The sequence below is a fragment of the Cryptomeria japonica genome, chromosome 7 (assembly GCF_030272615.1).
Source record: "Cryptomeria japonica chromosome 7, Sugi_1.0, whole genome shotgun sequence".
Classification (NCBI taxonomy): Eukaryota; Viridiplantae; Streptophyta; class Pinopsida; order Cupressales; family Cupressaceae; genus Cryptomeria; species Cryptomeria japonica.
In genome coordinates this window covers 717,019,953-717,047,002 of record NC_081411.1, presented here as the reverse complement: position 1 = coordinate 717,047,002, position 27,050 = coordinate 717,019,953, and the positions used below count along the sequence as shown (strand labels likewise).

Here is a 27,050-nt window from a genome sequence, read left to right as displayed (position 1 = left end):
ATTCGCTCTTGGACCTTTGGAAGGACACGACCTTGGTCAAAAATTTGCTCTAAGACCTTGGCAATGACATGAATTGGATGAAAAATTTGCTCTAGGACCTTGGTAAGGTACATGATGAAGTTTGCTCTGTGACCTTGGCAAGGACAAGACCTAAAATAAAATTCGCTCTTCGTCCTTCGGAGGGACAAGGTCAAGGTGAAAAAGTTCGCTCTATGTCCCTTGGAAGGACATGACCTTGATGAAATTTTTGCTCTAGGACCTCTCCAAGGACATGAAATGAAATTCGCTCTAGGACCTTGTTGTCATTTTATGACACCCTTGGTCCATCAGTGAGAACCGATCAGAGATATGTTCCATGGACCAGCGCGGCCCCAGTTGATCAAGAAGAGAAGAATCATGAAGTATGAAGTGTTGCCTTGTCCAGAGGAAGTTCCTCCCCTGGTCCTCTTTTTCTCTTTTTCCTGGATCTCCGAAACCCCGAGGTTTCGAAGTTCTTTGCCTTAGCCATTTTTCTTCCTTCTCCGGAACCCCGAGGTTCCGAAGTTCTAAACAAGGGAGAAGATTAAGAGAAGAGGCGAAGGAAAGGAAGGCTAGGTTCCGAAGTTCCTTTGCGCAGTTCCCCAGAACTCCGGAACCTCGAGCTTCCAAAGTTCCCTCCTAGCCCATCTTCCTTCTTTTCTTCGGAACTCCGGAACCTTGAGGTTCCAAACTTCTCTTCCTCGCTTTCCCTTCTTCTCTCCGGAACTCTGGAACCCCGAGGTTCCTTCCCCCTTTGCCTTCTCTCTCTAGTTTCTCTGGAACTTCGGAACCCTGAGGTTTGGAAGGCCTTTTCCTTCTCTTCTTTTCTCTATCCTGGAACTTTAGAACCTCAAGGTTCCGAGGCTCTTCCCTTGTCTTCCTCACTTCGAGAGTCCGAGCTTCCGAAGTCTCCAGGCTTTCTTCCAACTGGTGACACTTCCGGATGGCGTGATCGACACTCAACTTATAATGCTCCAACAGTTTTGGTGACTTGTACACTTTCTTTTGTGGAGCCACAAGGGTGCATTAAGTGTTTTTGGTAGGATTTCCATCAAGGGAGGTATGGGGGCCATGTTGGGTGACTTATGTCATGTCTGACTTTGGAAGGTCAATCAACCCACCTTGCTCAAAATTGCCTTTGGAGGTATGGCTTGGTTGCTTGCATGTACAAGCCAAGTGCATGCACTTCCCTGCACTTCCAGACTGACATGCAGGAGTCATGATCACCTTTGTAACCCATTTTTCTATATAAGGCTGTTAAGCCTCATTGTAAAGGGTTCTCTCCCTGTTGGCTTGAGCTATTTCTATGCTCTCCCACTTCTCTTGTATAATTCTATATTTTTTGCAACTGTAAGTTGGCCATTGGCCTTATGATTAATTGAATCACCATTCTTGCCTTCTTTCAACCTATTTATGTTGTGTATGTTTCTTACCTTGAACATAGGTGTATGTCTTGTGGCTTTTCTCTCCATATATGTTGTGTTAACTTGTTTTCTGAGTGTGACTTGTGGGAATCCTTCTCCCCTCTTGACATTTAGCGAATTCTAACCTCCATACATGCATTGGAGTCACTCATGCAACTGAAGTTTGTGCATCTCCTGGGTTTTTTAATTAATCCCTTGTGTCATTTCGGTAGGGAGAGGAACAATCTCTTCTTGGTAACTCACCTCCTTTTATTTCAAGCATTCTCTCTTCGTTTTACCTCTGCAAGTTGTTAGGATAGGTTTAGGAGTTAGCTTCGAAGTGTTGAGTTGGTTCAACACCTGCACCTGAATTGAGAAGGAAGCTGACCTTCTCCGAAGATTCAACCCCCTTGCGCAAGGTCCCACACTTCGGGGTTGTTTCCATGTTTCACAAGGTTGCTGAGTTGATAGCTCAGCAAGGGTGCGAGCTTTTGTGATAACAAGCCTCTCCAAGGACATGACCTTGACAAAAATTTTGCTCTATGTCCTTAGGAAGGACATGATCTTGATCAAAATTTTCACTCTATGTCCTCTCTAAGGTACACATTCAAATTCGCTTTGGACCCTTAGCAAGGACATGAAAATTTCGCTCTGGATCCTTTGGAAGGACATGACTCAAAATTTGCTCCAGGACCTTTCCAAGGACAAGACTTGAAAATCGCTCTTTCACTTGGTTGATTTTGACCTTGAGTTTTCCAATTTGTCCATATGAAAGCATTATCAATTCAACCCTTAAGAACACCTATGGAGGGAATTCGCTCTGGGACCTTTGGAAGGTACATGTCTTGATAATTTTTTTCACTCTAGGACCTTAGCAAGGACATAAAAAATTTCTCTCTAAGACCTGAGCAAGGGACTGGGTCAAGGCATTTAGGCAAATTTCGCTCCAATGAGGGAGCAAGGTACACGGTCTTGAGAAAGACTCTTGACTTAGTCCTTTTACCTGACTTTGCTCAATTTGTTCAATCCTCAAGTCTTTCACCTATAAATCATTCTTGACACATGCTTGATGACTTACTTCACTCCACTTAGGAGACCAACCTGACATGATGATCCTCTAGCTACTTGAGAAACTCTATCCCTTCAATGCAAAGATTAATAGCAAAGACCCTAACACAACCTAGAAAGCAAAAAGTGGGGGTCGCCATTTTCAATGGGGCGATGTGTGAATACCTCTAAACAGTACCTTGAAAGGGTCCCATGCATGTTAAGGGTTGAACTGTCTATGTTACTGCACTTATTTCTGCAAATTGGGTGTTACCATGTCATAATGATTCATAATGAAAATTGCTTATAATTTATACATTTTTTAGTAAATTAGCTATCATTCCAGGGTTCGCTCAACTTGTTTTTCTCTAATGAGTTTTGAATGTGCCATAGACAAACAATTCTGGACAGGGGGTTCACATGTATAAAGACATCTAATCAAGTCATTTGACACGCAATTTTGAGAATTTTTAGTGGGTTAAAATACATGAGTCTGTCCCATAGGTTTAACACCCATTTTAAGTACTCTGATATGTACTTTCTTTGGAACTATAATTATAAAAATTACGTTACCTTCCACACTTAAAATAGGAAATATCTTTTGTGAATTTTTCTTCTCCTGGCATATCATCAGTCTCTCAATTCAACGAAGATAGACTTAAAATGATATCTAAATAGAATGTTCTGCATATAACAGGGATATGGAAGGCCACTTTGGTTGGTTCATGGTTTTTTCAGAGCCAATGGAGGCTGTGGTTATGTCAAAAAGCCTGAATTTTTATGTCCAAATGGATCTGAAATTGGAAATGATGATCAAAGCATTTTTAATCCAAATGCAGAGAGGCCACTTAAGAAAAAATTAAAGGTAAACACAGTATTTTCCTTTTCCCTTTTCTCATACGTGAACAACTTACATTTCTATTATGTTCTTTAAGGTTGAAATAATTCTTCATTTTATGCTCAACATTTAATTCTATATCATTTCCATTTCTGAGTACCATTTTTTGAATCTAATTTTGTGGATTAAGACACTAGCTAGAATCAATATTTTTTTATAGTTTGATGTGGCTTTAATGAAAAAAATTGTTACTTGCATACATTTTGCAAAAGAAATCTGTATGTGGTTCTGAATAGCTGCAAAATGTCATCATAAATTAACTTGTTAAGCAATACAAATGATAAGTGATTTATTTCTTTGGTCTCGATTTATTTCATCTGGTGAGTTAAGAGTTGACAGTGTATTCGTTGTTTGGAGAGAGAGAATTACTATTGGGAAAGACATTAATTGATCATGATTCAATGATGTCTTGGTCTAGAGACCTGTTTAACTGTTTCCAACTTTCCAGTATCAATAAAGGTACTATAATTGCTGACTTTTCATGGTCTATTCTTCATGGTGGTTCATTAATTTGACCATGAATATCATTCCTAGAGATTGAATCTGTCTGATCTATTATAATGTGCTCGGCTATTCATCAGATCCTCTTGAATCTCATACAAAATGAACTAGGGATAAGTTTCTGTGTACTGATATCTTCCAATTCTTCATGATGCAAAGGAAATCATTTGTTTGTGATTAAGTTTTTCAACTTGAAGCTGTATGCTTTAAATTACCTACACTATAGTTAGATCATGTAAGGAGGTTACAAAAATCCAACAATAGTTATATTTGAATGTTGGATTTGTTTGGATTGGAACTAGAAAATTCAGCGCATGAAGCAAAGTTCACGTTTGCAAAGCAAAGGTTGAGGCATCTTCTATTAACTTATTGATATTCCATAATTGTAAGCTTCAGACATGAATGAAGTTACCAACGGTCACCTTACCCTCTCTTGATCAAAGTGCTATTGCATGGTAAGATTGCAAGAAGTTCAAACAATCGGCTCCAAGGTTCTTTTATGCTACGGACGTGACTTAGTTGGCTGATGTGATTGCTGGTAATCCAAGGGGCCTTACGTGTGTTCAATTGAAGAAGATGATAAACTCATGCAAGCTCAAGGATTTCTATATGGATGATTTGCAATGAAAGCCCTAGTTTTAGATTTTTGATTTTTGAATTATGCAGAAAATAAATGAGAGTACGGTAGAGAGAACTATGCTAAAGCTAATCTAATCCTAAGAACAGGAGACGAGATCACTCATGCAAAATCAAACCACGCTTTGCTTCGCCAGCAGAGCACAACTATGCGAAGGCGATGCAATCTTCAAAGGGTGTGTAGAGATTTTTCAGATCACCAATATGGACCATTGGATTGAACAATCTTCACTGATGATTGAAGTTAAACGTACACACATAACAAAAGGCATAGGCTAACTTTGCACGGTATACAACAATCAGCTGCACAACAAAAGTATGCGCTCAGATTCTACAACAAGTACTATCAAATCCGGTTCTCCTAACAACATGTAAGCAAATCTAATCTAATTGAAGAGAGCAAGACCATGTAGATTGCCAAAATACAACAAGAATACACCATCAAAATCGAACAACATATTAAGTTGGCTACTTCAACAATCCTGATGCAACAATCTTTGATAATAATCTCTCCTCTTCGTGCAATGAATACCGAAATAGCCGATAGGCGACATCCTCGTGTTGGATATCTCTATTCTGGAGAGTATCCTCAAATACTTTAATATGCTCCTCAGCAGTACAATTGACATTATTAACGTAGAACTTGGTGTAGAAATGCTCTGGATTCTTTGGCATGTCATGATACGTGGTAAAAGATGCGAGCGGTGAAGCATTTACGGGACGCCAAGCCACTCTCAGGGCTTGTTGTTGTTGCTGTTGTTGCTGGTGTGCCATTGCAAATGCCGGCTGTTGCTGAACAACTGGTGGTGTTGGTGCTTGAACGAGACCTTGTTGAATACTCGCACCAGCTACTCTTGGTATCGGCCACTGCGGTGGTGGAGTCTGAAACAAACAAGTAAGATCTTCAACACTTGGTGAACCTTGACTTGTGGAGGCGGTTTCCTTCTTCCCACGTTTTGGCTTGAATATAAGCTCTTGGTATTCCTTTGCTCCTGGAGTAGATCGCAGAATCCTTTGATGTCTTTTTGGTGAGAATGAATTAATACACTCCAACTTCTTGGATCATCGGAGGCGCGGAGCACATGGGGCAAGTGGAAACCTTTGGTTGACCAAATCTCTTTCCATCTCAACAACAATCTTGATAGCCTTCTCTTGTTCTCCTCATAACACCAGTCAAATTTCGTTGTACTGTTCTTCGCTTGTGCTTTTTTTTGAGCAAAATAAGCAATGTCAGCAATGATATCTTCCTGATGATCGCGGAACCCCAAATCAGGCTACAAAACAAAAGGTGAACTTCTAGTGCCAGGGAACACCACCTTGAGTCATAACTTCTTCCTTGAGCAATAAAGTTTCTCCTTCAATGAAATTCGGCCCTCCTAGCGCCAATTCTAGTCACGTGTTTTTTTGACAGTGTCGAACACAAAATAAAGTTACCAATGGTCACCTACCCTCTCTTGATCAAAGTGCGCTTGCATGCTAAGATTGCAAGAAGTTCAAATAATCAACTCAAAGGTTCCTTTATCCTACGGAAGTGACTCAGTTGGCTGATGTGATTGCTGGTACTCCAAGGGGCCTTACGTGTGTTCAATTGAAGAAGATGATAAACTCATGCAAGCTCAAGGATTTCTATATGGATGATTTGCAATGAAAGTCCTAGTTTTAGATTTTTGATTTTCGAATTATGTAGAAAGTAAATGAGAGTAGGGTAGAGAGAACTATGCTAAAGCTAATCTAATCCTAAGAACAGGAGACGGGATCACTCATGCAAAATCAAACCACACTTCGCTTCGCTAGCAAAGCACAACTACGTGAAGGCAGTGCAATCTTCAGAGGTTGTGTAGAGGTTTTTCATATCACCAATATGGACCATCGGATCGAACAATCTTCACTGATGATCAAAGTTAAGCGTACACACATAACAAAAGCCTCAGCCTAATTTTGCATGGTATACAACAATCAATTGCAGACCAAAAGTATGAGCTCAGATTCTGCAACAAGTACTCCTATCAAATCCGGTTCTCCTAGCATGTAAGCAAATATAATCTAATTGAAGAGAGCAAGACCATGCAGATTGCCAAAATAGAACAAGAACACACCATCAAAATCGAACAATGTATTAAGTTGGCTACTTCAACAATCCTGATGCAACAATCTCAGATAATAATGTCTCCTCTTTTACAAATTAGGGGGGTCACCCCTTTATATAGGTCTCAGGCCATGCAAACCCTAATTAGGGTTTCACCCTAGAAGATTCCCCACTCAAGATGCAGCAAGGTGGGAATCAACAATAAATACCCCATAAAGCCCATATACAATTATTTCATGAACCCAAAATGGCGTCCACTAGTGCATTAAATGCACCTCACTATACTGATCATGCCCAAAATACAATAAACATCTCCATGCAAGGAATGAATGCCCATCATCCTTAATGCAACGACGACATGCATAGAGAATCTTTCATAGAATCATAAATAAGGCGGCTGCATGCAAGAAGATTCCTCATGCGACGACGACATGCATTGATCGGATGACCACTTAGTCAAAATACCCCTAGCAGTAAATACGCCACCACTATTCAACTAAAAGATTATCGTCCAAGAATGGACGACCATTATCCCATTCATTTATGGCGTATGCAATGAATTTGTTGACGACCGCTTCTAGCTCTCCGATGGAGACACTTGGCACATTTTCAATGTTGAATTCTATCAAGGCAATTTCTTCCTCGCTCTTGGAAAAGAATCTTTCCCACTCCATCATGATTCCCTGTGTCTTCTTCGTTATACTGGAAAATGAAGAAACATTTGCAAAATGTTCCTTAGGGAATTAACCAATGAAGAAGAACTCGTGCAACTGAGATTTCAGGGAGTTCACTGTTATTCCACCTCATTGAGTTTCCTTACGAACAATGCCTCAATTGCACTGATGATTTCCTCTTGCACTGCTCTGATGGAATCTTTCAAAGTTAAGGACTCTACGCTGAATTTATCAAAGGTGTTATTTCTTGGGCAAACGCGGTAGAACCATCCGGGAAAGTCAGAAGCTTCATTCTCCTGAATTACTTTACCATCAATCATAATTTGCCTTGGAATCTTTGTTAGAGCCCTGAGCCGCGGAATGGTTAAGTCCTAGTATACGTGCACATCTTCCCACAATCCTTCTGCTGTCTCCAATTTGCTCAGGAGGGCGACGAACTTTGAATGAAGTCAAGTGAGGTCCTTGATGAATTTTCCCGCTTTAGTGTAAACATCTTCTATCCATTCCCTAGAATTTTGTGCCACTGCTGTAATAACTTCCGCATCATCAACAACTTCCTTAGGAAGGGAGGAAGGAGTGAATGAAGGACTGCCTCCCTGAGGGGCCTTTTGAAACTTTTGATGTACTCGCATAGGGCTCTATTTTCTTCCCCCAGCCTATTACATTTCGCCTTTGATTTTAGCATCTTTTCTTTCACGGCTAAGGAAGATTCTTCAAAGTCTCCCATTACTTGACTTGTAGAAGCATGGCCAAGATCATTCTGTCTGATAACATAGTCTTCCTGCTGATTTCATTCTTGTCATTATCTACTGCAGTTTCAGCAATGTGCAGGGTCCGGGATCCAGACTTATTCCTTACGACCTTAGAGAATTTTCGGGGAGCCTTCCTTTTTGCTGGCTGATCCATCTTTTTCAAAAATTCTTCTAACTCTTTGGCTGGATCAGTTTCTTTTTTTGGTTCCTTTCTCAGCCTTCCTAACAACCAATCTGGAGCGGGGGTGGAGTGACTATGAACCTCCACGTGCTCTTGTTCCTGTGACTCTTCTTCCATTTCGTGAAGGATAACTTCCACGAAGCTATCCTGATGAGCCTCTTCCTGGTGTGAGGGACTTTCCTGTCTTTGACTTCTTGGCTGATTGTGTCCTTGTGAAGCGTTAATGTTGAGTATATCTGATGTTGGAATGTTCTCTGGAGGTGGACCCACTGGATGTGAAAACATCTCTACTTCCTGTACACTCGAGGAACTCGCCGGTGAATGCTCCCTTTCTATCCTTGCTCTCTTTTGTTGAGGTTCTTCTTGCTAGACTTCTTGTTGAACCTCCTGTGGAACTTTTTGCTGAATATCCTTCTTCCTTGCTGTCCTTGGTCTCTTTTGGGCATTTTTCCCTTTATCAATACGAACTTCCCCTCCTGCCAGGGCCTGTGAAGAGCCTTCGGTCGCCTCACTGTGGGCATCTAGACTTCGCATTAGCTGATATGTCAAATGAACATTTCCTTCCGCCAACTTCCTTATCTACCGGTGAATCTAGTGCCTAGTGAATTTCAGCACTGGTCTAGCCAAGACATTCAAATCATCTATTTCAGGCTTTGACCAATCTGGCTACTGAATGGGCTGATCTTTCACTTTCTCAAATTTAGGTTGCACCAAATTTGAATCCTCCTTCACCTGATCCGGCACCTGGTAAATTTCACCGAACCTGATGGCGTCAAGGGGCAATCTGGAATGCATTTTCTTCTGGACCTTAAGGTCATCCTCGACACCTGGCCAATAATGTTCTAAGTGAAACTTGTGTATGAATTTGACGCCAACAACCTTTCTGATTTGGCGGTAAGGATTGTACTGGGCCCTGGATGTATAAAATGGCAGGCGACAGAATGCCAATTCCCCTGCTACACTCTCACTGGCCTCCAAGCTTGGGCATATTTCCATGAATTCACCTAGGACAACTGGGAATTCAATTGATTGCTTCTTCTTCTTCTTTTGTTATTGATCATAGGTTGTTAACTTGTGCGGGTCTTGTCGTGGCAATTGTTTGTGCTAATCCCATTGAATCCAGGAAGCAAGCCTTTCCGCCAGAGACAGAGGCCTGTGAATCCATTGCTAGAACCACCGATTTATCAAGAAGTTAAGAAACTACTCTCAGCAAGGATAATATTTTCAGTCAGGCACTCGACGTGGGTCGCTAATCAAGTTCCTGTAAGGAAGAAAAATGGAGAAATAAGGTTACGTATAGACTTTTAGAATTTGAATAGGGCTTCTGAGAAGGATCATTACCCTCTACCATCTATGGACGAGGGGTTGCAAATTGTTAATGGTTCTTAAATGATGTCAGTCGTGGATGGATACTCTGGATATAACGATTTTCTGGTAGAGGAGGAAGACAAATTGAAGACAAGTTTTATCACCAAGTGGGGCACCTTCGCCTACAGGAGTATGCCATTTGGCTTGATTAATGCAGGAGCCACCTTCCTGAGGGCGATGGGCATTGCATTTCGTGATTTAGTGGGAAAATGCATAATAATTTATATGGATGATCTCAAAGTGTTTTCCAAAAGAAGGGAAGATCATGTTGATGATTTGAGGAAAATCTTCCAGTGCTGTAGAAGGTACGAGATAGCTTTGAATCCCAAGAAATGCATGTTTTGCGTAACTGAGGGGAAGCTTCTTGGACATGTTATTTCTGAGAAAGGAATTTCTATTGATCCAGAACACATCGAGCTATTTCAAGCATTGGCTTGCCTGCCAGTCAAAGAGAATTGAAATCATTCTTTGGTAAGATTAAATTCATCAAGAAGTTTATTACTGGATTCGCTGAGATCGTGAAGCCACTGAATGACATGTTGAACAAAGGAGCAAAGATCGAATGGACAGCTCCAACGGAGCAAGCATTTGAAGAAATAAAGCAAGCAATTGTTAATGCTCCAATCCTTGTCAGCCCTGATTATACCAAGTCTTTCTATTTGTACTCCTTTTCTTCAGAGCATGCTTGTGCAGCGGTCCTCACTCAAAGAATTGGGGAGAAAGATGAACATCTAATTGCTTTCATGAGTGCTCCGTTAAAGGATGTGGAGCTGAGGTACCCAAACGTGGAGAAACATGCCTATGCATTGGTCAAGGGTATTAAGAAATTCAGGCATTATTTATTAAGAAGCAAGGTGTTCACCAATGTTCCTGATGCGCCTGTGAAGACTTTATTGATGCAAAATTAATTGGGTGAAAGACGAGTCAAGTGGGTTGCCACGATCCAAGAATTTGACATTGAAATACAACCGATGAAGATAGTTCAAGGTCAAGCATTAGAACAGACAATTGCCACGACAGGATTGGGACTAGTGCAACAAACTTATGTTCTCGAGGAAGTATCTCCTGGAGAATGGTATGATGATGTTGTTTACTATTTACTGAACCACAGATGCCCTTCGCATTTGAATCCTGTCCAGAAGAGGGCGTTAAGGATGAAGAGCCAAAGATACATGTTACAAGGTGTTGTGCTATACAAGAAAAATCATGAAGGGATATACTTAAGATGTGTAGGAAAAGAAGAATTCAAACAAATTATTGAGCATTTTCATGGTAGATTTGGGACCAGTCACGGAGGTGGTTTGGCTACAGCACATCAGATTGCCAAAGCATGATATTATTGACCCACCTTGTTTAAAGATGCATACGAACATATGGAAGCATGTCACACGTGTCAGGTGGCCGCTGTTCGAGAAAAGAATCATGCTATGCCACTTTAGTCGGTTGTTGAAGTGAGGCTGTTTGCTCAATGGGGATTGGATTTTATTGGAGCAATCAATCCCCCTTCTTCAACTCAGCATAAATACATCCTTACTGCTACAAACTATTGCACAAGGTGGTCCGAAGCCCAAGCCCTAAAACTGTGCACCACTGATGTAGTAATCAAATTTCTTGAGGAGAACATTATTACAAGATTTGGATGTCCACACGCCTTGGTGTGCGACAATGGCCCTGCATTCTCATCATTGAAGTTTTCTAATTGGGCCTTCGAGTATGGGATCACATTGAAATTCTCTTCTAACTATCCCCAGGGAAATGGGTTGGCTGAGTCAACAAATAAGAATTTGTTGAGTGCTATCAAGAAGCTGCTGGATAAGAATCCCAAGGATTTGCATACACAGCTGAGGTTTGCTCTTTGGGCAGACATGACACGGATGAAGAACTCCTTGGGAACATCTCCCTATCAATTAGTCTACGGACAGGATCCAGTGTTCCCCATCCAACTGAGAATCCCAACTTTGCAATTCTTGCAAGAATATTTGGATGGTGAAGATGTGGTTCAAACACGTCTTTCACAACTGCTACATCTTAAGGAGAAAAGGGATCAAGCATTGGATAACTTCGCAAAGCATCAAGGAGTGGTCAAACGGTGGTTTGACAAACAAGCCAAAGTCAAGTGTTTCAAAATTTCTGACTTGGTTTTTGTATTGGGATAAGGCCCACGAAAGAAGAGGCGATCATGACAAGTTCGACAAGCTATGGATGGGCCTTTATCAAATTTCCAAAATCCTCGGAGATAATGCGTTCAAATTAAAGGCTTTAACAGGGAATGATGTTCCATTGCTCGTCGATGGGCAATTCCTTAAGCATTATTTCCAATCATAGGTCTCCCTTTGAGGCCTGCTTTGTACTATATTAGATTAAGTTTTGTTTCCCCCCTATGGGTTTTGGGTTTCCTCTTTTGGTTTGTTGTGCTTTGTTTGCTTTGGGTTTTGCTTTGGTTTTGGTTTGTGCGTTTGGTGCCGGTTTCCCTCGAGCTTGTCCGCTTGTGTGGTTTTGCTTAGGTCTAGGGTTTTTGGGTGGCTTTAAAGTGTTCGGAGTCTTTGTGTGTAGGTGGGGTGGTGATGTTGTTTTGCCTATGTTTTCCATGATACCCGGACCTTTGTTCTAATCCATTTAGATCTTTTAGGAGAAGTTATGGTTGGTGAAAACTTTACATCTTGCTTCAACGCCACTGGAATCTCCAAACCCATAGTAGGCTTCTTTGCTTATGAGCCAAAAGGAATTGATGAAAACAAAAGGAAATACCAAAAGAAAAAGAAAAGAAAGATGAAAAATGAAAGAATTATCAAAATATTGGCTTTAGGAATGTTCAGATAACTCCACCAGGGCTATGGACGCCCGACCGACAGTGGAGCAATATTCGTGGAATTTCAGAGACAACCTCGTCAGGGCTATGAACGCTTGGCTGGCAGCGAGGCAATGTCTTGGATGCTTTTGAAGTATAGATACCATTAGCTCACCATAATTGATTTTAAGAGTTTTGGGTGATCTCTTGGAACAAAGTCGATATCCATGCACTTGAATTTTACTCTGGATTCAAACCCTAAAGTGTTTCTCAACACTTCACTTGTGGAGTTGCCAGATGTTGTGACCTAATGACACATCACCCCAACCTAGATAGGGACCCCCTAACTTTTATGCCCTTTTGGTCGTTTGGTCTTGGTTTTTTGTGGGTTTTGGTGGCAATCTCGTCAGTCTCTCTGCTTTGCAGGTGCTCAAGGGTCATTTTGACTTAGTTTGCTTTTCGTTTGAGCGAGTTTGGTGAAATCTAGGGCTTGTTTTGTCTTTTTTAGGGTTTTTGCCTTTTGTCCTAGATTTTAGGGGTCTCTGTTAGGGTTTTGAAGAAACTAAACATACGACTGGAATCAAGACCCTTCAAGGAACCTCCTAGTAAAATTTGAGCCAAAATGGAGCTTTTTTAGAAAGTTCCTATTTTTAGGGATTTTACTGAGTCCCGAAATGTTGTCATTTTGCCAAAAATCAAACTTACTATTTTTAGTAATTTCTATTTTTAGTAAGTTTCTATTTATAGTAAATCATCTCTGTTTCCTGTCTAGGGATCTAACGCTGATACTTTAAAGGTTTCTATTTTTGGAAAGTTTGTTCTGACAAGACCATTCAGGCAAGGTTACAAAGATCAAGCATTTGTGACTACTTCTAATCCAGAAAGTCAGAAAGCAGACAAAGAGAGCCAGAAAATGTTTTAGTGCTGGAAGCCCATTCCTGAAATGGAAAGCTCAGGAAATTTTTCTCTGTCTGGGAAATCACCCCAAATTCTTATATGGTGGCTTGATCCCGAAGAAGCTCAAGATCCATCCAAGTCCAAAAGAAGCATAAAATGTTGGATTCCTTGCCTTAAATCAAATTTCGCCCAAATCTTGTGGAGGGCGCCAAAATGGAAGTCTCATGGAGGATTCACAATTCAATGAAATTCTTCCTTCATAGTCAAATTCCGCCCAAATCTTGTGGAGGGTGCCAAAATGGAAGTCTCATGGAGGATTCACAATTCAATGAAATTCCTCTTTCATAGTCAAATTTCGCCCAAATCCTGTGGAGGGCGCCAAAATGGAAGTCTCATGGAGGATTCACAATTCAATGAAATTCCTCCTCCACAGTGAAATTCTGCTCAAATACTTAGTAAAGTGCCAAAATGGAGGGGTCATGGAGGATTCAACATTTGACGAAATTCCTCCTCCACAGTGAAGTTCCGCCCTAGGCATGGTAAAGGCACCAAAACAAGGAAGTGATGGAAGATTCCAAACAAAGTGTGAATTTCTCTGCACATGGAAATAGGGCCCTCGACTAATGGAAAGTGCCAAATTGAGGGGTGCTTGGAGGCATGGAAAATGATCAAATTCCAAGACATGGTGAATTTTATGCTTAAGCTTGAAAATTGAAAATTTGTCAAGGCATGAAAGTCAAAGGGTCAAGGAGGAATCAAAAGTAAAAATGCCCTCGGGCAAATTTTTGAATTTCTATACACCGAATCTTATCAAAATGTGGAAAATTTCTCTATCAAATGAACATGGCTCCTAAACTTGAGGAGTATCCCTAAAAAATAGGGGATGTTGAAAAGGGCATGAAAATTTCTTCAAAAGCAGAAGGCAACAAGTGAGAATGGAATCAAGCGAATCTTAAAGAATCTTTCAATTTCCATTCGAAATTTGAAAGAGTGGGAATTAGTAAGTTGGCGAAGGGAATCTTCCAAGTATGACACATAACTTAGTGCACTAAATGAAACTTCTAAATTTGAACTCACTCACAAGGGAAGTTTCTTTTGCATGGCGTAGTGATTGGGAAAGTATGACACATCATAAATTCAATTGCTAAATTGATATCTCCTAACTTAGCATTACGATTTGAAGGTTTCTATATTAGCATGGAGAGGCATTTTATTTCTCACGTGCAAGATTCAAGAAAGAAGAATTGGAGAAGTGAAGAGTGGTCATACTTAGTCTTTGTTTTCATCATTTCCAAGGTGCTTTTCAGGATGGCAGAATCAAGCAAGGCAGCTACCCTCTCTGGGCAGGCATTAATCAAGGCAGAGATGAAAGGTTTCCTTCCTCGTTCCCAGATGAATTCCAGATGGGAAGAAATCAGCGATACAAATTTGGGCACATTCAATCTGGCTACATTCAAGATCAGAATGTTCGGGACAGTAGGGCATAGTCCATCACCAACAGCTGTCAAAATTGTCAAGAGCGGAATTGTTGCGGCAGCTGGTTTTCATCCTGCTATTTAGTGTCCAGACTTGATTCTGGAGTGTGCAGAGCATTATAATTTGGAGCGGAAGAGAATTTTGACGTCAGATGGTAAGTTGCTGGCAACATTGACTCTAGAGTCAATTGGCGAGGCTTTCGGAATTCCTTCGCACTATTCCATGACATACAGGACCAACAGTAGAGCTAAGGCAGTATATGAAACAGGTCTTGCCAGGTGTGCTGATTTGATTAATAAACAGTGGTTGCTAAAGCCTAGGATGCATGCCTCCAAGATGCCAAAGATTCTCACTATCTTTGAGTTCAAGCAGGAGTATGTGGACCTGATAAAGATGCTGAGCAGAGTAATGGGGTGTTCACATTTTGTGAACTTTGAAACTTGGATGTTCTTCTACAAAGGCGAGATCATGAATGCAAATGGGCTAGTTGACTGGGCCAGATTGATTAGTCATTACTTGCACGAACAACTAAAAAACTTAAAAGAAAAAAGGTCCCAGTCCTTCTTCATGAGCTCCTGCCTAATCTATATGCTTGCGCGAAGGGGAGGATTTGATGGTCTGCCAGCAAGTGGAATCATTGGTTGTGGACCAACATAGCTGAAAGTACATGAGTGTTATCCCCAGCTGCATCTTCACAATGTTAGTTCTTACATGTTGGCGAATGACACCTTCACTATGTACTTGACATGGCTTATGGAGAAGTAGTTGCATGTAAGGGTGTCGCCGCAAGCAAGTGCCCTGGTCCAGAAGTATGGAGCTACATTCTTGCAATTTCCTAAATTCACCTACATCAGGACGCAAGGATTCTCATTCTAGTCATACAAGTTGCCAAGGTATCCATTAAACAAGCTCATATTGTTGGAGCTCATGAGAGAGTTAACAACCTATGATCAATTACAGAAGAAGAAGAAGAAGCAATCAATTGAATTCCAAGCTGTCCTAGGTGACTTCATGGAAATATGCCTAGACTTGGAGGCCGTTGAGAGTGCAGCAGGGGAATTGGCATTCTATCGCCTGCCATTTTATACATCCAGGATCCAGTATGATCCTTACCGCTAAATCAGGAAGGTTGCTGGCGTCAAATTTATACACAAGTTTCACTAAGAAGATTATTGGGCAGGTGTCGAGGATGACCTTGAGGTCTAGAAGAAAATGCATTCCAGATTGCCCCTTGACACCATCAGGTTAAGTGAAATTTACCAGGTTCCAGATCAAGTGAAGGAGGATTCAAATTTGGTGCAAGCTGAATTTGAGAAAGTGAAAGATCAGCCCATTCAGTTGCCAGATTGGTCAGAGCCCGAAATTGATGATTTGAATGTCCTGGCTAGACCAATGCTGAAATTCACTAGGCACTGGATTGACCAGCAGATAAGGAAGTTGGTGGAAGGAAATGTTCATTTGACATCAGCCAATGGGAAGTCTAGATGCCCACAGTGAGGCGATCAAAGGCTCTTCACAGGCCCAGGCAGGAGGGGAAGTCCGGATTGATAAAGGGAAAAATGCCCCAAAGAGACCAAGGACAACAAGGAAGAAGGATATTCAACAGGAAGTTCCACAGGAGGTTCAACAAGAAGTCCAGCAGGAAGAACCTCCCCAAAAGAGAGCAAGGATAGAGAGGGAGCATTCATCAGCGAGTGCCTTGAGTGTACAGGAAGTAGAGATGTTTTCACATCCAGCGGGTCCACCTCCAGAGAACATTCCAACACCAGATATACTCAACATTAACGCTTCACAAGGACACAATCAGCCAAGAAGTCAAAGACCAGAAAGTCCCTCACACCAGGAAGAGGCTCATCAGGATAGCTTCGTGGAAGTTATCCTTGGCGAAATGGAAGGAGAGTCACAGGAACAAGAGCACGTAGAGGTTCATAGTCACTCCATCCTGGCTCCAGATTGTTTGTTAGGAAGGCTGAGAAAGGAACCAGAAAAAGAAATTGATCCAGTTCGGGAGTTTGAAGAATTGTTGAAAAAGATGGATCAGCCAGCAGAAAGGAAGGCTCCCCAGAAATTCTCTAAGGTTGTAAGGAATGAGTCTGGATCCCGGACCCTGCACATTGCTAAACCTGAAGTAGATAAAGACAGGAATGAAATCAAGTAGGAAGACTATGTTATCAGACAGATTAATCTTGGCCATGCTTCTACAGGTCAAGTAATGGGAGACTTTGAAGAATTTTCCTTAGCCGTGAAGGAAAAGATGCTAAAAACAAAGGCGAAATGTAAGAGGTTGAGGGAAGAAAATAGAGTCCTATTCGAGTACATCAGAAGTTTCAAAAGGCCCCTCAGGGAGGCCGGTCCTTCAGTCACTCCTCCTTCCTCCCTTCCTAAGGAAGTTGTTGATAATGCGGAAGTTATTAGAGCAATGACACAAAATTCCAGGGAATGGATAGAAGATGTTTACACTGAAGCGAGAATATTCATCGAGGACTTGGCTCAACGTCATTCAAAGTTCGTGGCCCTCTTGAGCAGATTGGAGACAGCGGAAGGATTGTGGGAAGATGTGCACGTATACCAGGACTTAACCATTTGGTGACTCATGGCTCTGACAAAGATTCCAAGGCAAATTCTGATTGATGGGAAAGTAATTCAGGAGAATGAAGCTTATGACTTTCCTAGATGGTTCTACCACGTTTGCCCAGGAAAGAAGACCTTCGATAAATTCAACGTAGAGTCTTGTTGTGACCTTTTCACACATCGCCCCATTGCTAACGAGGACCCCCTCTTTGTCGGCTTTCTGCGTTGTTAGGTTAGGGTTTTGGCTGCTTAGTGGGCAATTTTGAGTTTCACGTGCCCAAGTCTCGGAGTTTTGATCATGCCTAGTGCCGTCTAGGGTTTTTGAAGTTATAGGATCAAGTTGCAAACGTTGATATTTTTAATGATCCTAAGTTTTGTCTAAGTGTAGACCTTTTGAGCGTTAATGTGTTTTTAAACACGTTCATCAGTGATTTTAAAGTGCCAAGGTATTCATAGACCTTTTGGAGTTGTTTTCTCGCTCCTAAGGTATTATTTAAATTGATTTCGCACTTTATTCCAATATTTTCGTAGTGTTTCGCTCATATTTTTGGAAAATTAGCCTAAGTCCAGTGTAAACTTAATGTTTCTAAGTGATTTTGAGTGGTTAAAATGATAAAATCCTAAGGGAAATTCATATTCCAAGGGTTAAAGTGTCAAATTCCATGCTAGAGGTGCTTTCCCCTCACATTCTAGACTACCCAACCCATTCCCCCACTCAAAATCCATACTAAACATGGGTTTCCCCTGAAATCCATACTGGCTACTATTTTCCCCCACTGTTTATCCATACCTGGGTCGAATTTCCCCTGGAAGTGCTAAAATTTGGCTAAGTGTTAGGATTTATCCAGATTGCCATCAATTTTCGACCAGGAGTGCGGACTGGAGTGCGGATGATTCCATGCCTAGGTCGATTTTCCACCAGGATTTTTGTGACAACTAAGTGATGTTTTTTGTTTGGATTTTCATCCAGACAAGGATCGATTTTCCCCTGAGAGCATTTTGTAAGGATTTGAGTCCAGATTTTCATCCAGACTGAGGTCGAAATTCCACCAGGGAGGTTTTTTCCAAGTTAAGTGAGTTTGGAGTGTGGATTTTTCAATCCAGACTGCCTTCAAATTTCCCCTAGTGGTGATTTTTTGCAAATAGAGTGGATTTTTGTCCAAGCTCATATTGATTTTCCCCTGGGAGGTTTTTGTGTGCATTTTGATGAAGTTATGCAAGGATTTTTGTCCAAGCATGGGTCGAATTTCCCTTATGGGGTAAATTTTGACATTTTAATGATTTTTGAAGGGATTTTTCAATCCCAACCCAAGTCGATTTTCCCCTGGAGGCTTAATTTTGGATTTAAATTGCAATATTTTAATAGATAAGCCCCATTTAATTGTTTTTAAATGATTATTAATGATTATTTAAAGTTTAAAAGCAAAATTTAATAACTTGCAATAATCATTTAATATTTGAACCTTCCAGAAGCAAGTTAGGTTTTCACCAAGCAAGTATTTATACAAGTGTTTTATCCCACATTGCTTGTGTGGTGAAAGCGAGGTGAAAGCAAGTATATGAGAGGAGACTTAGCATTATTTTATTATTAAATTTGCCAGGGGTCTCCATGAAAGCGATTTTTCTTCAAGTTCGACGAATTTTTAGCATGGCGTTTTTGTGAAGTGTGGGATTGAGGATTTATTTTCCTCCATTTTTTCCAGCTTGCTGATCTATTCCTCCTGGCTGCCATTAAAGACCAGTTTCAGAATTTCGATTTTGCTAAGTTTGACGATTTTTCAAACTTTACCATTTTTTGGTGAAAATTGGCAATTTCATGTTTGGAGACTTAGGCGATTTTTCCTCCACCATTTTGCTTGTTGTTTAGACCTTCATTGCTGCAAATCAAGGCTGCCATTGACAACATTTTCAGATTTTCAGTTTGGCGCCATAGTTGGGAAAATTTCGATTTTGCTTGGGAGGTGATTTGGTGCCATATTTTGGTGATTTTTATTCATACTTGGTGGCTGCCATCATTTCCAACCTGCTGATTCGCTTCAGATCTGAGGTTTGCTTCAGATTTTGACCTCCATTAATGGCTACCATTAATTTTCAGACTTTAGTTTTTATTGCCCAGCCAATTCCAACTTAGGCATTTTGCATTTGGAGGTGTTTTATGGAGTTTTCTGTGCATTTTTAGACCATTTTATCGCTGTTGCAGGTCTGAAAGCTCCATTGTTAGGCGGTTGTCTTCAGAAATTTTCATTTCCAGCCACCTAACCATTTTGGCGATTTTGCTTGGAGATGATTCCTTTAGCCATTTTTCATTATTTTCAGGGATTTTTGACTAGTTTGCAAGGTGCTGGTAAGTCTGAAGGATTCAATTTTCAGACTTGTCCTTAGAAATTAATTTTTTACCAACCATACTTACATTCCTGAATATGATTGTTTTGATCATTAGAGCTGATTTTTATCAAGATTATGCACATTTTGAAGATTACAACATGTTTTAAAAATCTGATTTTCAGGTTGTCTTCAGAATTGTTGAACTCCATTGTTGACTGCAGAAGGTGTCTTCAGACATTCATTGTGTGAAAACACAACCTTTCACACCTTTACTTAGTCATCAATTATCCGGTATACTCTTTTGCATTCTAGCTTGCATATTTTCTAAGCATAAGGAGGGTATTCAATGAATTTTATGGAAGGCTTCCATGCCTTAGTGTTGTCACACTTTGAACTTAATTGCTAAAATTTACCAAGTGTATGGATTATTTTCTTGACTCAATTAGCTAAAATCTTTAAAAAGTCAGGAACTTTATTAAAAGAAGATTATTTATTTTCCTAATTCTAACTTCGAGCTTCGTACAGGTGCGATGTCAAAGTCGGGATATAAGGAAAGGAAAGAACTATTGAAGATGTTGGAGACTGGATTTTATCTAGAGCTCAAGATTTCATTCAGATGGAAGGAGATCGCTGATACAAACATGCATTTCCTAGACTTCGACCAGATGCAGTGTCAGATGTTCGGAGTCAGAGATCAGGTTCCTTCCCCAGCATATGCAAATATTATGAAGAGTGGCATTTTCCATGCCACTGGATTTCCACTGTCCATACAGTGCAGTGAGCTTATCTTTGAATGTGCACGATGTTATGATTCACTCACAAGAATGATTAAGACTCTTAAGGGCGTTGTCATCGCCTACCTTGCTGAGGATGCCATTGCTGAGGTGTTCGGAATTCCACGCGGAACAGACATGAAGGATGTGACCAAGGAGGATTATGCAGAAAGATCCACGAAGAAGATGGGTGTATGCAAGAATTTAATTAACAAAGAGTGGATGATTGAGCCTAGGTCTCATCATTCCAAGGCTCCCAAGACACTTATGTGCATAGATTTTAAGGAGGAATATAGTGATTTGATATTCCTAGTCAACAGAGTGATGGGGATGCCGCAGGGAGCAATATTTGATGGATGGATGTTCTACTTCATCCATGATTGTCTTAGAGGAACACTAGTGAATTGGTATAAGTGACAACCTGGATTTTCAGCTGAGGAATGTAGAGCGGTCCAAGTCATTTGCCATGACTTCTTACCTAGTGTACCTACTTGCACGGTTTGTTCCATACAGATGATTAATATGCAAAGGTGAAGTCGGGAATGGGCAACGACAATTCAAGAGTCATGAATGCTACCCCCAGCTAAGCATGCATAGCATTGAAGACTATAAGAGGGTGAATGATGCATTCACTATGCACATCACACGGATGCTGCAAGGCGGAATCCACAGAAGATTGTCCAAGGAGGCAATAGAGTTAATAGAAAAGTATGGATTGTGTTATATATAGTTTCCCACTTTCACATACCTCAGGATTCATGGGTTTCAATTTGAACCCTACAGACTTCCTAGGTATCCAATCGACAGAATGATATTGTTGGAAGTGGTGAGACAACTTTTAGAGTTCGATGTTATCCAGAGAGAGAAGCACAGGACAGGCATGACGTTCCCTATTTCAGTTGGGAAGACGTCAGAGGTTTGCCAATCCGCCATAGCCGTCAGCACTCCGAGTGAGGAGCTTGCATTCTATCGATTTGCTACATACAAGAAGAGAGAAAGATTCGATCCAGACAAGAAGGTCGGAAGGATCAGAGGAGAGAAGTTCACTCATAAGATTGACAAAAGATTATTGGGCTAACCTGATGGACGAGCAAGCAGTGAAGAGAAAAATGTGGTACAAAATGTCAGTGGATTTCATGAGGAAGTGTGGACTTTTCCTCATTCCTGATCAGGTATTAGATGATAGAGATCATACACATCCACAATATGAGAGTGAAATGAAGAAGGCAATCCTATTGCCTAATTGGTGAGAGTCAGAAGAGATTAACTTGAATATATTGATGAGAGAGGTCTTGAATTTCTCTTGCCTATGGGTGGATATACAAATGAATAAGTTAGTTGACATGGGTGTTCCCTTCACTTATGAAAGGATGAAGCCAGAATAGTCTACTTCCGAGGATGATCAGAGGACTGTCAATGATGTCAGAATTCATGCAGACGAAGAGAGTCAAGCTCCCAAGAGAAGGAAGAACACGTCAGGAGAAGTCAAGGCCAGAGGGAAGAAGATTGAGGACGTGAAGAAGAAACAAAAGACCATCATTCCTCCACTTATCATTCCTTCACCCCCTCCCAGTGTCTCATCAATCAAAGTGATTGAAGTAACAGAACAGAACAAGGAGACTCAGCAGTGGTCCAACACAATGATACTACCAGAGAATATTCAGGAGTTCCATGCCACAGTGACATTTGCACCTCTTGATGAGAATAATGATCAGCCAGATTCCCTTACCGTCCTTTTGGAGGTTAGTGTTGGAAATGAGGTATATGATTGGACCAGGGATAATCCTAATGACAATGAGGATATTATCTCGACATTGAAAGGACTTGATCAAGAAATATGTCTTGATGATGGTATGGAGATGGCTGCTATTCCTGAATGGCCGATGAGAAGTATGGAAAAAAGTAAACAAATGATAGAGGTGCAACCTATTGATGATATTGATGACTACCTAGCTAGGTGTGCTAAAGGGAAGGAGCCCAAGAGAGAAGAGATTTTGTCGCACATAGCTCGAGATGAGATAGGAATGCGGATTGTGCAGATTTCTGTTCCTATTGCAAGCGTGACAACGAACATTGCTAATCCTATGGATTTCCAAATCACTTCAGTTGCACTTGGTCGTACATCCAGAAAATAGGAATTCCAGGAGATTGGTGAAAACTTCCAAGCAATCAATGCAAGGTTAGGCAGAGCGGTTGCGGAGAAAGAAATGTACAGAGAGGAAAATATTAGACTCAGAGAGTACATTGCCGGGACAAGGCGTGAAAATCCCACCCTTATTTCCCCTATTGCAGTTGACCATGGAATACATTCACACTGCGAGGTAGCGAGAGGTACACACTCGGAGGCGGAAAAGTGGATTGAGAGCACAAGAAAGCAGGCAGATGATTTCCTTACTCAATTTGTTCATGCGTATGATAGGACAATAGAGCTTGTATTCAAAATCCAGTATTTGGAGGGAGTTTGGGAAGAATTTTGGCCTATTCAAGACAAGACTATTCGACGCCTCCAGGCATTCAAGAAGATTCCTAATTCCACCTTGGTCAGCGAGAACATTGTGCACAATGGAGACAGATACGATTTACATGGCTGTTATTGTTCACTAGCCGTGAAGAAATCAACTTATGAGAACGCCTAGACGAGTTGCATGGAGATGGAAGGATTAATTCAGGACATTCAGATGAAGATCCTTGCCTCGATTGAGGAATTATTGGGTGTTGATGTTAGTGATGCTAGTGGTTTACACTTAGCCGAATTAAGAGAAAGATGACTTAGTCTCTTTGTTGATTCATGTTCATAGTTCGCAGAAGCTCATGCCAGAATGGGAGAACACTTTGAATTCTTGCTCGGATTCACTGGACGTGATTGATTTACAACAGGATACCTTGCCTAGCATTTCCATGGAAGAGTTAGATTCAGTATTGGCTAGATTCTTGAAGTATGCTAGGAGAGAGAGATGCAGGGAGGAATCTTCTAAAAGATTCCCTATTTGATGACTATGTATCTTTTCATTGAGCCATATTTTGGTGGCACCATTTTTGATGTAACTCTAATTAGGGCAATTCTAGGGTTTTGTTGGCATGATCTCGGCCATTGATCTTAGATCAATCTTGGCCATCCATTTTGTAAGAGACTCTATATATGCCTCCTTGTCTCTCATTTGTAAGAGAGATATTTTGTAGAATTGTTGGTATATGCTGCAGTTATTTGAATCCTAATCATTGTTCAATTGTTGGTGATTTTGCTCTTCAAGTGTTGTATTTGCATTCATGGTTCTCAATTCCTCCAAATTAGATTAGAATTTAGATTAGAATTTATTTTCATGTATGTTAGATTGAGTGGAAGATTTGTTGAATTCATTTGTGTGGAATCCTTAATCCATACCACTAGCCTCTTGCTGCTGGTAAGTGCGCCTTGTGTGGTCAACTGAAATTCGAGTAAGCATAACTTCAACTATTACGCATTCGTTGATAAGCATCAACTTGGATAGTGTCTATGTTTGATGGTGATAGCCTGAAAATCTTTAAGTATACCTTAGACGATTGCACAAAGGTTGTGTCAATACGTGATTGTGAGACCTTGCTTGGTTTGATTCCACTAGATCCATTCATCATTTCCTACATTCCTAGGCTTAGAATAGATTTCTTGAACCCTATTCTTTTTCCCCTTTTTTTAGTAAGTAAATCCAAAGCCATATTGATAAATCTTAAGTTGTCAGCACACCTTTTCCGCATCATTCATGATAATCCAAACATTTGCGCAAGTCCCCAAGTGAAACACAACAATTCACATCAACCACTGAACTTACCCACTCGTCAAGACCTGACATGTAGAAACCTTGGAATCATTTTAGTTGATCTCATTCTTAGCATCTGAGGTGATTTTGTTGAAGAGAGGGTAAATTATCTTGGTAATTTATTTTGTATTGTTATGTGCATAAAAAACACATCAACAAGTCCTTAACTTTGAAAGATTCCATCAGAGGGGTGCAGGAGGAAATCATCAGCTGCACGAGTTCTTCTTCGTAGGTTCATTCCCTAAGGAACATTTTGCAAATGTTTCTTCATTTTCCAGTATAATGAAGAAGACATAGGAAATCATGATGGATTGGGAAAGCTTCCTTTCCAAGAGCGAGGAAGAAATTGTCTTGATGGAATTTGACATTGAAAATGTGCCAAGTGTCTCCATCAGAGAGCTAGAAGCGGTCAACAAATTCATTGCATACGCCATAAATGAACGGGATAATGGTTGTCCATTCTTGGACGAGAATCTTTTAGTTGAATAGTGGTGGCGTATTTACTAAGTGGTGGTCCGGTCAATGGATGTCGTCGTCGCATGAGGAATCTTCTTGCATGCGGCTGCCTTATCTATGATTCTATGACAGATTCTCCGTGCATGTCGCTGTCGCAAGAAGAATAATGGGCATTTATTCCTTGCATGGAGATGTTTATTGCATTTTGGACATGATCTGTATAGTGAGGTGCATTTAATGCACTAGTGGACGCCATTTTGGGTTCATGAAATAATTGTATATGGGCTTTATGGGGTATTCATTGCTGATTCCCACCTTGTTGCATCTTGAGTGGGGAATCTTCTAGGGTGAAACCCTAATTAGGGTTTGCATGGCTTGAGACCTATATAAAGGGTTGACCCCCCTCATTTGTAAAAGAGGAGAGATTATTATTTGAGATTGTTGCATCAGGATTGTTGAAGTAGCCAACTTAATACATTGTTCGATTTTGGCAATCTGCATGGTCTTGCTCTCTTCAGTTAGATTAGATTTGCTTACATGTTGTTAGGAGAACCGGATTTGATAGGAGTACTTGTTGCAGAATCCGAGCTCATAGTTTTGGTGTGCAACTGATTGTTGTATACCGTGCAAAGTTAGCCCGAGTCTTTTGTTATGTGTGTACGTTTAACTTCGATCATTAGTGAAGATTGTTCGATCCGATGGTCCATATTGGTCATCTGAAAAACCTCTACACACCCTTTGAAGATTGCACAGCCTTCGCGTAGTTGGGCTCTGCTGGCAAAGCAATGCGTGGTTTGATTTTGCATGAGTGATCTCGTCTCCTGTTCTTAGGATTAGATTAGCTTTAGCATAGTTCTCTCTATCCTACTCTCATTTACTTTCTGCATAATTCGAAAATAAAAAATCTAAAACTAGGGCTTTCATTGCAAATCATCCATATAGAAATCCTTGAGCTTGCATGAGTTTATCATCTTCTTCAATTGAACACACGTAAGGCCCCTTGGATTACCAGCAATCACATCAGCCAATTGAGTCACTTTCGTAGCATAAAGGAACCTTTGAGTCGATTGTTTGAACTTCTTGCAATCTTAGCATGCAATCGCACTTTGATCAAGAGAGGGTAAGGTGACCATTGGTAACTTTATTTTGTGTTCGACGCTGTAAAAAAACATGTCAATAAGACATTGTACCTATTTGTGAGGATTTCGAGATCACTCAATTATCTTTGACTTATAATTCTAAAGCATGCTCACGTGTTTGCTTTAAGAATTTCTATCAAATGATTTTATGATTACCAGAAAGGTGTGTAAGGGTAACTCTATCATGTTTATGTTATCGATAGGAGCCAATGTCTAGATAAGGGTATTTTATAGGGACTTGTTGCCCTCACTGATCATTGTATTTCTATGGATTAGCATGGAAGGGATTATAAGCTTGCAAAGGTTGGAATAGAGATATAGTGAGGTAAGCACGTAAAAAGAAATCTTAAATTTTCTCAGCTTTTGGAACTTAGGGTTATGTCATATGATTATATACTAGCATACCCATCTTTAGAAGAATATAGGAAAAGTATATTTATTCATCATTCCACTTAAAATTTTATTATATTATTATATTGTAATCAATATTAAATTATTATTATATTATGATATTTTAATAAATATTAAATTATAATTGAGATATGATTATGTTATTATGTTTTAATATATTATTATTTTTTATATTGCCATTAAACTCTTTAGAAAAGTAAAAAAACTTCTAGTACCAAATTATTATGTTTATATTATTATTATACTCCTTATCTCTATCCTTGAGAAAAAAATGGATTTGATGTATGGACACTTTCAATCCCTCATAATTAATAATATTAGATTGAGATAATTAGGAAGTTAATTGATTGTATGATGGAGATGGATTGAATTGATTGATCAGTTAATAATAAAATGTTTTTTTTTAATTTTTTTATGCATTTTAGTGTCACAAACATATCAAATTAAATGCTTCTAGTATTTATTGATGAACATTTTTGCATCCATATATGAATGTGTTACCATCATGACTTATCGCAGGCTTTCTTGGTAGAGAATCTCATTTTATCATTCCAATGATTAGAATAGCAGAGTATGAAGTTTGTATTTCTGTAAGTTTGCATAGAAGGGAAACGTAAGCTTGTAAAGGCTGGAGTACAGAAATAAATAGGTAGGCACTGAAGGAGAAGGACAAATTATCCCATCGATTTGAAACATATAGTTTTATGATTCCTTATAAATGATAGAACAAAATTAATAAGAAAGGCCTGTGACTCTACCACATGCATGTTATTAACGCTGGTGAATTAGAGTTTTTAGGTTTTCGTAGGTGGACATTTAAGAAATGTACCTGGATATAACTGTGCCAGCACTTAGT

At 40.2% G+C, this 27,050-nt stretch overlaps 1 protein-coding gene across 4 annotated transcripts in view; it reads left to right on the top strand.

Moving 5' to 3' along the window:
* LOC131040255 (phosphoinositide phospholipase C 2) overlaps positions 1-27,050 on the top strand; it is a 115,305-nt gene that overhangs the window by 70,965 nt on the left and 17,290 nt on the right. For 3 of the 4 annotated variants that reach the window (XM_059207741.1, XM_057973151.2, XM_057973154.2), the window contains exon 7: positions 3,166-3,333. The exons of the other annotated variant lie outside the window; for it this stretch is intronic. In XM_059207741.1, the coding sequence (XP_059063724.1) occupies positions 3,166-3,333 (168 nt within the window). The remainder of the gene's footprint in view (positions 1-3,165; positions 3,334-27,050) is intronic. 4 annotated transcript variants of the gene reach the window in all.